The sequence below is a fragment of the Gopherus evgoodei genome, chromosome 5 (assembly GCF_007399415.2).
Source record: "Gopherus evgoodei ecotype Sinaloan lineage chromosome 5, rGopEvg1_v1.p, whole genome shotgun sequence".
NCBI classification, from domain to species: domain Eukaryota; kingdom Metazoa; phylum Chordata; order Testudines; family Testudinidae; genus Gopherus; species Gopherus evgoodei.
Window position 1 is genome coordinate 128,119,164 of NC_044326.1, and position 14,714 is coordinate 128,133,877.

Here is a 14,714-nt window from a genome sequence, read left to right on the forward strand (position 1 = left end):
TTTCAATTGCAAATACTCAACACCTTGCCCAGGTCAAACTGTTCTGTAGTGGGGTAGGTGTCCTAGCTAGTTATTAACTCTCATGGGGTTAGGTTCAGATGTGCCTTAGGCCACAAATAAAGTGGCTTTTGATGCATTATTTCCATACTGTCACAGCTGCAGTCAGCAGGGCTTTTGAACCAGATCTCCTTTATCAGAGACATGGGGCACCTTGCAGGGAAGTCTGAAACATGCTTCCCCACCTTGGTCTGAAATAGCCCAGACTTGGTAACTTTTCAGGCTGCAAAATGTTTGTTTGCTAGGGCTTTTGGAGGGGGCTGAGGTCATGTTTCCTATAATGCTTGAGGGGTGGCTGTCTGGCTGCATTGCTATTGAAAAGGTCACTATAATGCTGCTAGGAAGTTATTGATTGTTTGTTTTATAATGCTTGGGTACCTAGACCAAGAGCCTCAAAGGTATTGAGGCCCTAACTATTTTAGGGGACCAGGTACCTTTGAGGCTCTAGCCCTTAGCAGCTTGGATAAGTGTGTTTTTATTCTAATTCTAAATACACTTTTTAAAAAAAAATCTATTTTACTCCCCAATAGACATTTGCCCACATTATGAAATGTTGCTGACTACTCAGGACTACTGGCTGGAGTCTGTGCTCTGGGGATGCCTGCAGGGAAATGGTGGCAGAAGGGTTGTTTCTGGTGGGCACTGGCAGAACTTTGTGAGGAAAACAGCAGGTAGCTACCATATGGATGATCTTTCTCTGGTGCTTGATTTCTCAAGAGTGGGAGTTGCAGATAAAAGCACCAATAATAAAAGGTGTACTTATGGAATATAAATGGATTTGGTAGCTGGCATGCTGAATAATGGAAAAAGGGATCAAGTCCATTCCTGGAATAACTCTTGACAACAGTAAGTTACTGCAGGGATGAATTTCTGTCTTACCTGATCAATGTGGTACCAGTAATAGCTTGTATAAAAAGGACTCTGGTTTTGTACATATGAACTACCAGCATTAGCTACCACACGGACCAATTGTCCCAGTACTGGGCTGAGGGAGTCAGTCTGGGCTGGGTAGGGAAATCTGCTTGTGAGCTGGCAGGAGGGTATTGGGAGTTAGAATTTTACTGTGGTATGTGACATCACCAGACATTCAATGACAGTCCTGTATCACCCAGCTGCCTTTATTCATTCTATCAGTAATGGGTTGTGGGGCAGTAAGACAACAGGTTGGATTCCCCCCCCGGTGGGTGTATGGTGACCAGATGAAAAATAAGCTGCATCAGTTGTGGGAAATTGCTAAAACAAAATAGGCACACAAAAGTTATTTGTAATCCTCCGTTTTCTTACGCCGGCAGGTGCTTTTGCTGTCGTGCATTGCAGTAGTTTCTGTGCACCTCTCACCTGAAAAAGGCACAACAATGGCTCTCCCCCTGCTAGGCAAAACCCTGCGCTGAAGTAGAATGGAGCTGTCCCTTGCCAGCACAATGAAATTCTGAGTATGGTGAGGTAGTGGTGGAGATCCTCAGAGGTATGTAGGGGTTCTTGTACTGCAATTCTACCTGTCCTTGTGATCCACACAAGGAGGCAAAGGCTCTTTACGCTCTTCCCACCCTATGCACTTGTGTAAGGACCAGGCAGAACCCCTGAGGGCCACATCCAGAGGTTCAGTTATAAAAACGCATCAATATTTTCATTTCAAATGTGAATTCACAGTATCCTACAAATGTAGGGCTGGAAGGGACCTTGAGAGGTCTTCTACTCTACCCCCTGCCTGAGGCAGAGCCAAGTAAACCTAGACCATCCCTCATAGGTTTTTTGTCTGACCTGCAAGAATAAACTTTAGTGATAGGCTGTGGAATCTAACAAACCTTAGATTTTGATTTTCCCCCACCCCTAATATTTAACTTAAATCTCCTTTGCTGCAGATTAAACCTATTACTACTTGTGGACATGGAGAACAATTGACCACTGCCTTTATAACAGCTCTCAACATATTTGACTGGTATCACGTCCCCTCAGTCTTCTTTTCTCAAGACTAAACCTGTTTAGTTTTATTAACCTTTTGTCACAGGTCAGGTTTTTTTAAACCTTTTATAACTTTTGTTGCTCTCCTCTGCACTCTCTCCAATTTGCCCACATCTTTCTTAAAGTGTGGTGTGCAGAAGAGGACACAGTACTCCAGCTGAGGCCTCACCAGTGTTGAGCAGAGCAGGACAATTCCCTCCTGTGTCTTATATATACCATTCCTGTTAATAAACTCCAGAATATTAGTCTATTTTGCAATGCATCACATTGACTGATACTCAATTTTGATCCACCATACCCCCTCGATTATTTTCACCAGTACTATTGTCTAGCCACTATTCCCCATTTTGTAGCTGTGCATTTAATTTTTTTATTACTACATGGAGTACTTTGCGCTTCCTTGAATTTCATTTTGTTGATTTCAGACCAGATCTCCAATTTGTCAAGGTAACTTTGAATTTTAATCCAAAATGTTAGCAATTTCTCCCAGCTTGATGTCATTCACAAATTTTATAAGCATACTCTTCATGCCATTATCCAAATCATTAATGAAAATATGAATTGTACTAGATCCAGAAAAGGCCCCTGCAGAGCCCTACTCAATGCATCCTCCCAGACTGACAGCAAACTATTTAACTCTTCTTTCAGAATAGTCTTTCAACCAGCTCCAAACCCACATTATAGTAATTTCATCTAGATCACATTTCGGTCATTTGCTGTCAAAAGCCTTACTAAAACCAACTTATTTCATGTTTACTGCTTCCTCCCAGCCACTAGGCCATAACCCTGTCAAAAAAAATTAGGTTGGTTTGGCATGATTTGTTCTTGACAAATCCATTCTGGCTCTTTCTTATAACCCTGTTACCCCCTAAGTGCTTACAAATTGATTGTTTAGTAATGTTTCAGTATCTTTCCAGGAATCAAAGTTACGCTGATTGGCCGTTCTTCCCTAGGTCCTCTTTCCTCCTTCCCCACCCTCACCCCCTTCTGAAGAGCTTGTTTGCTTTTCTCTGTATTTTGATTTTTGTAGGATTCCTTTTTGATTTCCAGGTGATTTTCAGGTAGCTTCTGATGGAGCCAGGGTGGCCTATTCCGCCTATCTTTCTTTCGCATAGGGATAGTTTGATGAGCCATTAATATTGTCCAGTGGAGAAACTCATTGTCTCATAAAACCCTTAGATTTTCTTTCCATGGGATCTTACCTACCAGTTCTTTGCATATGTTAAAGTTTGACATGGGCAGAATCAAATCTAAAATGTCAGTCCCTTGCTTACTTCCTCCACCTTCTGTAACAAAGTTGGACCCAATATATTCCAAGAACTTATTAGATGTTTTGTGATATTACTTTCCCAACAAACTCTTGGATAGTTAGTCCCCCCATTACTACTGTAGTTAGATGAGGCCCTGAAACATAAACCCTTGTATTAGAGGCCTGGTATGAGGCCTGAATTAAAGTAATGGTTAAGACTTTGTAACATAAAGCAAAGTTAAGCTGTGAGCCAGAGGCAGGCCCTGCTCAGAGTCTGGCAAGGAGAGGGCTGATGTTGCAAACACACCCATACCTAAAAGATACTGGACACTAGAGCTATAACCATATGCCAGGATTGTAACAGAACACACTGATATTAGCACATTCCACACAGATAAGCAGGAACATGCTGATCCATCCTAAAGACAGGGCCAAAGGGATAATGATGGATGGGGTTGTTTTGATCGAACCAACGTGTACAAGGTGATGGGCGACACCTTACTGCGTAGAGGGGTTGTACCTCAATACGTCAGGAATGAGGTGTAACTTTCTTTGTACCTGTGTATAAGAATGCACTCCTGAGGGGTTGTCTGTCTGGCCAAGGAGGCAGTGTTTAACCCCTACAACTGAACCGGTCCAGTGTCAGGGAGCGTATGTGTATTAGCAGAACTGTAGACACCTGATGCAGGGAACAAGAGACTCTCATTTGGCAATAAAGCTGGCCAGGTTCCGTCATACCTTATTGGAGTCTGCTGTGCCAGCTATCTGTGCAGATCCGCAGCAGCACAAAGAGGGAACACATGCACGCAGCTGACTTATCAACATTGGCTAGAGCAGAGCACCATGTTGCCGATGCTTGATGACAACTACCAAGTCTTGTTGGGATACTTTGTCTAACTCCTCTTCCTGATGTGGTGGACTATCGACTCATATAGATATTTCTAGTTTTTTGAAACAGGCTCCATAAAAAACACCTGCAGTCAGTACAAACTAAAATTTCATATGATGACAAGTATATAGAGCTGTATAAACTATATGCTGAAATGCGAGTAAATATTTATATTCCAATTGATTTGTTATAATTAGATGGCAAAAATGAGGAAGTGAGCAATTTTTTAGTAAGTGTGCCATGACACTTCTGGATTTTGTCTGATTTTTTGTAAGCAAGTAGGTTTTACGTGATAGGACAAATCAGATTCTTGCAAGGGGTACAGTAGTCTGGAAAGGTTCAGAGCCACAGGTCTATAGTAGATCCCTTTTTTCTCCCCTTTAACCAGAGCTTCTCAACTGGTCTGCCTTTCATGACCTACTGGGGATTGCACCACATTCAAGTGCATTGCTGTATACCAGCATACTAGTTATAGACCAGATGCAAATCTCATTGAAATAGAAGCAATCCCCTTGCCTTCACTGGGTTGTGGATCAGGTCCTACGCACTACAGAGGTGGTTATTGTCATAGCAGCTAACCATTAACTGAACATTCAGGGCCCTCTCCCCAGCCATGATTTACTTCATTTAATGAATGCAATGTCTAGATGAATTGTTGGCTGCATTCCCAAGTGCTGCATGTATAAAGCACGGCAGAGTAAATAATCCTTGGAAGACTCGAGTACAAAAGGAGGAAATGAAATTTCAAAGTGATTTTTATTTATTTTTTTCATAGTTTGTAGTGAGATTCCCATTACTGAAGGGAAACGATACATAGCGGGCAAGCTTATACATCAGTTGTGAAATGTGTTCTTCACACTGTCACTGCAACGTGCCCTTGTGATCTTGTCAATGATCTAGCATTTCATCTTGCAACTGTTGTGCAAATTGATTTGTCTTAACAGCATCAAAAGATGGGAATTACTAAAGGACAAGAAGGCAACAGCCATAAAATAAATTAAAAGCATATGTAAAAGTTTTTTCCATATACAAATAACTTTTTTTGGTAACTATTTTTTTACTTACTGCCGCTGTCTGTACAGACTAACTTCCAAACTAAAAACATTTACAAAGGTTTGGTTTGTTTGCAAGGAGAAGATGGGTCAATACTTTAAAATGACCCTGCAAACTGCTGAGCATCACCCAAGTGATGGGAACTTAAGGAGGTGGGCCCTTGGTACAGGGACCGGGGCCTTGGAGGCACTTAGCACCTCTTGGCAGATGCTCAGTAACTTACAAGGTCAGGCCTCCAAAGACACTCACTCCTGCAAATCTTCACACAGAGGAGTGGTCTCATTGGCTTTACTCCTGTGTGAGTAAAGATACTTGCCTGGATTTGCAGGCTAGGCCTCATGGTGCATACTGTGTAATATGCTAATAAGCTTCCTTATTTAGGCCTGAAGGTGGAGGGTACTTCACAAGCCTTCAGCACTAACCTCACTATGCCCCCACAGGGGAACTTTACTGCTGACGTCAGGGGAGCAGAGTGAGGCCAATACTAAGTCCTTTGGAAACCCAGCTAAAGAGGTATATGGCTTTAGCTCAAGTTGTTCTCTTGTGTTCTGAGCCAGCTGCAACAATGCACTAGCACGAGATGGGATTTGTTAGCTGGGAAGCAGAGCCCTTTACCAATGAACAGATAGATAATAAATGAAATCCTACCATTCGACAGCGCTGCACACAGACTCAAATCAGGATGGTTTTAAGAAGCCAATAGGACCATTGACTATAAGGATTTGACAGGAATGGAAACAGCAAGAAACAGGGCCTGGATTGCTTAACAACCACATTCATAGCCCAGCTCCATGCTGTACTGCTGAATATGAAAAATCTATGGAAGAGAATCATGTCTGATGTCCTTTTAAGAGCTGGTACAGGTCAACTCTCATGTTTGTACACTGAACAGTTATATATTGCTGTAGCCCCATTTCTTCTTGGATACACTTCTGTGGTGATTTGGAATTCTTTATTGTTGCTTTTGCAGGTACAGAACTGATGGAACATGGGGCCAAAATCCTGAAACTCACATAAAAGTTGTAAGTTCACAGTCTGTGAAACAGATGAGCAGCAGCCAGATTGTGCTATCAGTTACATGGCTCTGCCAGTTGAAAGTAATTGATGATAATGGGGATGCTCTGGCTTGAACAGGTGTAACTGAGGGCATGTCTTCATTGCAGATAGGTGTGTTCTTAACTCAGGTTAAAATGGCACTGTTCATTGAGGCATACACCTCCTGGTCAAACTCATCCTTTTGGTCAGACACAATGAGCCTTTCCTGTCTTAGGCTCCAGGCTTACACCCTACACTGTTGACAAAGGCTATATTCTTCTTTTGCATCATTACTAGAAATTACTGTGTGTCTTGGCCTACTTACATTATGCCTGCCTAACTGGCTGAGATGCCTTTTACATTGTGGCAAGATTTAGGCCCATGAATCTGTTGTTCACTCTCTCTCTCTCTCTCAGCCACACACAGCAGTTATAAAACCTAGAATAAGAATTTTCTAACATTCCCTCCCCACCCAAACTGCTGTGAAAAAATTCTGGCTAGCTGTAGAATAATATATTTCTCCATTCCAGGTTAATGACGTCAATAGCATAAAATAGTCCCCATTCCTTAATAACAAGAATAAATGCTTTTTTTTCCCTAATAAAAGTAGATACATACATTGGCTGAGACAATTGCATACCACTTCCTTAATACAGAACTGTTAAGAATTGCAGTCTTTCTGGAAGGCAGCTGGTAAATGAATCATCCCTACTGTAGTGTGTGGCACAAATTGTAGAAAGAAAAACATTGCAATATTTAAAGACAAATTTAGGACAAGTTCCACCCTCATGTACAGGTGAATGGCTCCCATTGTCTTCAATGGAAAGTGTGGGTGCATATCACAATAAAGAATTTAGCCCCTAATGATCATCAACAATATTACTTGGGAAGAGATGGGAAAGAAACTACTTGTCTTTAGCTGGCACCTAAACCTAAAGGGAAAAATATCAAAACTACTGACTCGGCTCCCCACTAATGCTCTGCGCAATTTTCTTTTTGACAGTCTCGCTAATGGTTAGTGACTAGAGCTGGTCAGGGTTTGTTGTTAGCAGCCTTTGATGTACCCTTTTTTTGATAAAAATGAATTTTTTTCTTTGCAGCTAGTAGGGAGGGAGTTTATTTAGAAACCATCTACATTTTACGTCGGCAAGGGCTGATGTGCGTTAGTGGGAGCCAGTCCTGGGTCCCGTGCACTCAATGGCAAACTCCCAGTAGCTTCAATGGATGCAGGATTGGGCCAATAGTTAAAGTTCAAGGCAATCCTCACAGAATATGGGGACTTGGGTACTTTGAACTGTCCTTTTAAATCTTTCCGTTTATGCTGTATGGAGGATCTCTCTCTCAGACAGACACACTTGCTTCCACCAGCAGCAATTCAGGAATCTGCAGGGTGAAGGAAGGATCTTTCTGTCTGCATCTTTCTTCCCTTTGCATCAGAAAAATGTGGTCCTCTCCCCCCCGCAACTGTTCAGACATAACTCACCACATTTCAGTGCTAACTCTTCTGCCACACATGGAAGTACATCAACTATTAAGGAATTTGCACAGGCAGAGTTTATGAACACAGGGGTTGCACATCCCTGGTTTGCGTCTTAGAGGCTTACATTTCTACTGATCTCCGTTACAGTTCATTGGAACTCCCCCTCTAGGGCAAAATTCGGAACACTTGAATTTTATGACTTTAGGGACTAGATCCTCAACTTGTATAAATGGTCATAACTGACATAGCTCCACTGAGCTTACACCAGCTGAGGATCTGGCCCCAATTCATACCAATAATGAATGAGCTTTGGGCCCACAGCAAATTAAGGACTTAATCTATAATTTTTTCTGAAGCAAAACTCCCACCGATTTTTCAACGGAACTTTGTCTATGTTTCTTCACACCTGCAGACACACATCCAGTTGGCAAACATGACGGCACTGATGACTCAATAGTAAATTATCATTGGTAGTTTTCAAACTAACTTGAGCACCACTGAAGCTTGTTGATGACTTCAGTACAGTGGGAAACTTAACACAGCAGTACAGCTCTCAGCTGCCATGAGAATGAGAATTTGTCCCCTTGTTAGGAAATGTGAATATTATATGATTAGTGATGCAGTTTCACAAAGTTTAGTTACTGACATGGGTTTCGAAAAAATGGAAGGTTGGGACCAGAATTAATTTTAACAAATTAAATAAACTAAATTATTGTTCTTTCAAGTGTTGACCGGCAGAAGTCTCTTTCAAAAGCATCTGTGTCTCTAGGTTTCATGTTGCTGAAAAGGAGGAGTTGGGCAAATACCTCAGAAATGTTTCCATGAATATATTCCCTTCAGTAAAAAGTGAAATCTCTACAACTGTGTTTATGGGCCATAGAATTAACTTTCTTCAGCTGTTCTAGCAAATGTATTTACAGGCAGGAATGTTCATGGAAACGCCACATTTTAGGTATTTATTAGAGAAAACTCTCATGCAGCAAATTTTGAACTGGCAATTTGATTCTAAAAGCAACATATATCCAATAAGGGAATGGAAACAATACCACCTGACCTCTGTAACCAATCAGAACTAGCTAACAGATTAAATCAATTAAGTTCATACAAATAAGCTACAGAAAGAATTATTCAGCAAATTTCATGTTATAATTTTAGACATTTATGAGTTCCTTAAGGACTATCTGCACACATGAGATAAAATATTTGTTCATTATTCAGCCAGCTGTCTTGTTGAGTATGATACTTGCATTTTGCTAGGCTAGTGATTTTTTAACCATTTTTTTCATTTGCAGACCCCGAAAAAAATTTCAAATGGAGGTATGACTCCCTTTAGCATCCTTAGACATAATCTGCAGGTTCCCAGGGATCTGTGGACCACAGGTTGAAAATCACTGTGCTAGGCTTTTGGGTCAGTTGTTTCCCACTATACTCTGGCACGAGAGAAAAACCTCTCTGTGTGACATCACAACTTCTCATGTAGCATAAATGGGACTTACATTATCTAATTGAGGGGAGAAATGTCACATGGTCTGAATTCTGAAGAACATGCTAAACAACAATGAATATACACGTGAAATCATGATGTCATATCAAGGAAATAAATGTTTAAGTTGAATTTCTAAGGCTCTTAGGATAAGTAGAGATGTTCAGGTTATTCAGCACTTGCTGAGCTGTTCAGTAACCCAAGGCCTAGCTTCAAACGTATAATGTATTTCTTAATCTCCCTCCCCATTAGTCAATAGAAGAACAGAGACAAAAAAAAATAAATCAAACAGCAGCTGCCACTTTCAAACCTTGTACAAAAATAAATCAACCGCTGTCCTCCTGCCAGTTCCAAAAATCCCGAACAGTCCTTTGTAAATTTCACTTTTCATTTGTACATTACAACAGAAATAGTTATCCCCAGTTGCTAAAGCTTACATCGCAGTCAGATTCAAGGGTGAGTTAAGTTTAAGTTCCCCTGCCTGGATATCTCCATTCAGTATCTTCTCTCTTATTCAGGTTTGTTTATAAAACTATTTTTTGAATGAAATGCATTGGCGGGGGAGAAAAGAAAAAGCAACAGCTCAATTTAGATATTTCAAAGGGCTCATTTGGGATGTTATCTGCATGCACAGGACTCCACTGTCATGTTGGGGTAGACCTTAAGCACCACGTTCTTATTTTCATCAAAGAATAAGATGCTGAGAGAAGACATTTTGTCAGGGACGCAGCAAGGCTCAGGAATACCGGGGATGACCCCAACTGCTCTCACTATGCTCTGGATGGTGGCATGGTTCGACGGCTTCAAGACCTGCAGAAGAAAGAACAAGAAGAGAAGGAAATGTTAAGGTGTATGTTAAAATAGAACTGTATTGTTTACATGGTAACACTGTGTTTCATTGTCTAGGACAAAATATAGCCAATTCCCTGAAGAAAGACAGCGATGAGTCAAAAAGGCTAGCTAGCGGCAGCAATTCTGAATACCTCTTTTAAAGACTGTTCTCAAGTATCATGGTATATCCCCTTGGGATATCTTCCGGGAATACCATTCTTGGATTAATTTTACTGGCCACTGGGTGTCACTGTTGCTCTACAATTCAGCTAGAGTTTTCTTACTCTGAAGAAAGTGGCCCTTAACTTCTTGCCTTTTCAAGAGACACACCCCATCTAGGGGCAACCGCTGCGTGAAAAACATATAGACCAAGTTGTAAATTATATGACGGATGTAGTTTAGTCAGAAAAGCAGTGTAAGTGGGTATAAATGTACCTGATTGTACACCACTTACACCATTTACATCATTGCACAATTAGACCCAACAAATTCCATCAGTAGTAAACCTATTTACACTAAGGCAAAATTCTGCTCTCAGTCGCAAACCTGAAGGTACCTGTAATTACATTTCTATAACTGAGCAGAACTTGGCCACTGACTATAACTAGAAAACAAAATTGACTGAGCTAACTTCATTGTCCAATATGAATAAACAAACTTAGAACAAGATTTTAAATATACTTTCATTTTCAGTAACCGAAGTAGCAGTACTAGTAACACGGGAAAACACAGTAATACAACAAAACCCAACAAGAATATGATTTTTTTTGTTGATACTGTCCTTTAAGAAAGATGTTCAGAACTTCATTTTATAACTCATCTCAGACCTAAAACCTGGGAATCACAGAGTTAAAAATACTCCTACTCAAATGTCAGGCATGTATACTATAAGGTTCAGTGGGCCAAATATTCAGAGTGCCTGCAATTTTCCTGACACAACAGATAGAATGTGTGTCTGTAAAAATCAGTCACAGGGATTAGACATCTAGCTACCTGATTTGCAGGCCCAAGTGACTTTCCACTGAAAAAGCACTGGAAAAATTTGGAGATTCTGGCTCATTATGTCATATACGCAATATAATTAGGAATATCTACTTGTAGTTATGCTGGTGGTGTGCATGGATTTCCAACTTGCTCCATTTAAGCAAACAAACACCAACTGTATTCTTCTGCTTTATCTCAGAGATAGGTGAGCCTTAAATTCCAACCACAATGAGTCAGAATGGACATTTTCCATATCATGTTGCTAGAACTATTCTCAGTGAGGATAGGAACCATTTGATGCAAGATTCAAAAGGATCCATTTGGGAACATTCCACTGTTGTTTTTTTGTTAGGGTTAACATCATCCAAACTTTTTTTCCCCCTTCTATGCTACCACTGAAAAATCTATTCTAGTACTCAGAGACTGAGCAATGCATGGGACACATCCTGAGTTCCCTTAACTCCATTTTAAGGTAGTTAAATTTGAGGGCAGTCAGGCTCACAACTTCAAACATATTTAGGCACCTAACTTCCACTGAAATCAGTGGGAGTTAAGTGCCTAAATACCTTTAAGGAGCTGAGCCTCAGAACCTTGCAGGAAGCTCTCTGTATCTACCTGCAGCAACACTCCCCCCCTTTTTTTTTCTTAAACACGAAGTTCGGTAAAATTCTCTTTTTAATCTCTTGCAGGAAGCTTCAATAAGCTTTACATTATTATGATTTTAAATAGAACAAAACTACCACAGACCTCCATGTCCCCAGTGCAATAAGGCATGACGGAGTGCCTTATAAGCCATGAATTCTAAGCAGAGCCCTCTTTATAGCCATAAGCCAAATATGGTTGAAAAGGGACTGCTCAAAAGTACAGTTATCCAGACTCGGAGATCCTGCAGCGAGACAGCTTTTTAAAGACAGGCTGTGATTTCCTCTGCAATGTTTTATAGAGGATTTTAAAATTTCAGTGCTCCCACGGCCTAAGATTTTTGTATAAATTGTGAAGTCAGAAAGCAGGTGATAGATAAGGTTAAGGTTGTATTCTACCCTTGTTCTAGACACACAGCTCTCAATCAGCATTCTGCACAAAAATCAAAGGGAGCTTATGGCCCTCGATGTCCTGGGGTCCCTATAGTTCTCACAAAAAACCAATAAGAATCTTGTTATTGATAAAATATCCACAGTGTCTATTGGATCGATAGGAATTGAAAATGGATTTTCATATTTTCGCTGAGCTTCTTATTGGGAGCCCTGAATGGCTCTTCGGACAAGGAACCTGTGCTACCGCAAGCTCACTACATCAGGTGCGAGGCATTAGAGGATCACGGATTGCTCGTCATCACTGAAATGGGGTCTAAGGTGGTGGCCGTTCTGCACTTGGAATGAATCTCAACTGTCTGGAGGAGGGGAAGTGAAGATTAATCAGTTTTAACAAAGTTGCTATTTGGTGTTTTAGTTTAGTTTCCTAAAGACTTTGCATTTCTCCCCACTCTTATGGTTTCCTTTGGTCAAGTTTGAAACTATCAGCCATAATTATGTCACACAAAAGAGGAGAGCAAAGATTCCCTGGTTTAGGGTATAATGCCCGTCCTTAATAGCTGAGGTTTCAGTTCAGCTAATCACTAGATCTGACTCAGTCTGGGTGAGGTTTTAAATTCAAACCCTGGACTACTCACTTTGGATGGAGCACTGAAATATACAATTGCATCTTAATAACGCTCTGAATTAAACAGATTGAAGTACACGTCTCTTTACAGGATTGATTCCAAAGGTGCTCCGAGTAAAGGCCTCCCATGGGAGAGAGCTTTGGGTGTGGTCGATCATCTGGCAAAGAGTCTCAGTAAGTGTCAACATTATTTGGTACTGGGCGGATCACACCTATTTCCTTAAATATCTGAAATGTCTTGTGTGTTACCCTCTAGCCCACAGAAAATACACAGCCCCAAAATCTTTAGGGCGGGATTTTCAAGGCGCTCAGGCTTGGGCTAACTTTGCTCTCACTGAAGTCAATGGCCAACTTCACCGGCAGCAAAGTCTGGCCAAAGCTGAGCATTTTAAAATTCCCAACGGAAAGGGTTAAACTGGCATATACCCTGCATAGAGAGTGTTACATCACCCTTGCCTGAAGGCAGCCTGCTCTGTCTGGTTCCTACTAATGAAAAGCAGGCTGGATCTCACATGAGATTTTCTCTTAGAGGAGGAGTGGGGGTAAGGGAAAAACCCAGTAACCTCCAAGTGGCCAGATCTGTGAATGAGTCCAGCTGTGGTTAGGGCTGCACCTGCTAAGCTGCATGCATTCTTGAGAGACTTGCTGCCCCGTTGAATTTCATTATAGATGTATTAGGAGTGGAGAGAATGATGTCAGCGACAAGCTTTCATTCCTGACCTGGGAGAGTGACTGTCTGGCCTGTATGCTCTATAGTTTTCTGCAAGTTCAGCACATATGGGTTTGACAGCACTCTAACCATTTAACCAAAACAGGGAGAGGGTATGGCTGGGAATTGGGGGTGGAGGTTGGAGGGGAAGAGACGCATCTTTTGTTAATTACCCAACAGGTTTGCCAACCAGGCTAGATGGAGCTCAGTTCTCCTTCACCAAAGGGCCACTGTATAACCATAAGCACAGATAAATTTCTGGTATTACCTGACAGCTACAGTATTAGTTTGCAAATGCACAGCTCTCATGAATGTCAATGGGAGTCGTGCGCATGGATCAAAAATACTACATGGCTCTCAACCTGCCTGTTTCTCCTTCTCATGTGTCGAATCTTCATTCTCACTAGAAAACCGAAGTGAATTTTTGGCTCACATGGTGCAGATTGTATTTCACACTGCACGTGCACAACAGGCAGTTCTTGGATCCCAAAATCAAGGGGAATTTGCTGTTGACTTTCACGGAACCAGAGGCATGACACTAATTATAAACTAGATACACTCCATCTGTACACAGGAAAGTTATTCAAAGGTCACGTTTAAGTTTACGTTAAGGAGCCAATCCGACATTCCTTGTGTACTCCAAGAGCGGGAGCTTTGCATGCTTAAGCAATGCAGGCTCAAGCCCTACATTTGTACCAAGTCTTTTAAAACATGTTTAGAGGTGAAGAATGGGTTTGTGGCACTGACCTTGGACTCAGGAGATCTGGATTTATGATTGTCACACACACCCTGTGTGACGTTGAACGAGTTATTTAATTCCTCTGTACCTCATGTACCCACTTGTAAAATGGGGTTAATGGTCCTACTTTGTCCACCTCATCTATGTAAACTTGAAGGTTTTCCAGGGCAAGGACTCTTTCTTACTTGTTTGTACAGGGCCTATCGCAACGGGGTCCCAACCTCAGTTCGGACTACTGGGCACCAAGTAATATATACAATAAATAGCAACCGTTACTGTGAAGTGCATTTAGCTTTCAGAACCAAATTAAGATCTCATGCAACTGTGCTCAACCCTCCGAGGACTCACAACTGCTTTCACTGAGCATGAATTTGACTCTAAATGTTTAAAGAAGACTGTTAAGAAACCACTACGGTTTCTCAGGTAAATTGGAAAAAGATGGGAAATCTTCTCTGATATCCGGGTAAGCACACAGTCTCCCTTTAGCTTCTCTATACGTCAAATAGCAGCTTTGTGAGAACCAATTAATCTTCCCTTCTTCTCCAGACTGCTGAGCGGCATGCTTAGTGCAGAACGGATGCCAC

General features: G+C 41.3%; 1 protein-coding gene across 1 annotated transcript in view; it reads right to left on the minus strand.

The window, feature by feature from the left end:
* Positions 1-4,944: 4,944 nt before the first annotated feature.
* The window catches only part of BMP3 (bone morphogenetic protein 3), a 28,123-nt gene continuing 18,353 nt past the window's right edge, over positions 4,945-14,714 (minus strand). Inside the window, 1 exon segment of the mRNA XM_030565169.1 lies at positions 4,945-10,018. Coding sequence (XP_030421029.1) covers positions 9,827-10,018 — 192 coding nt within the window. The 3' untranslated portion in view covers positions 4,945-9,826.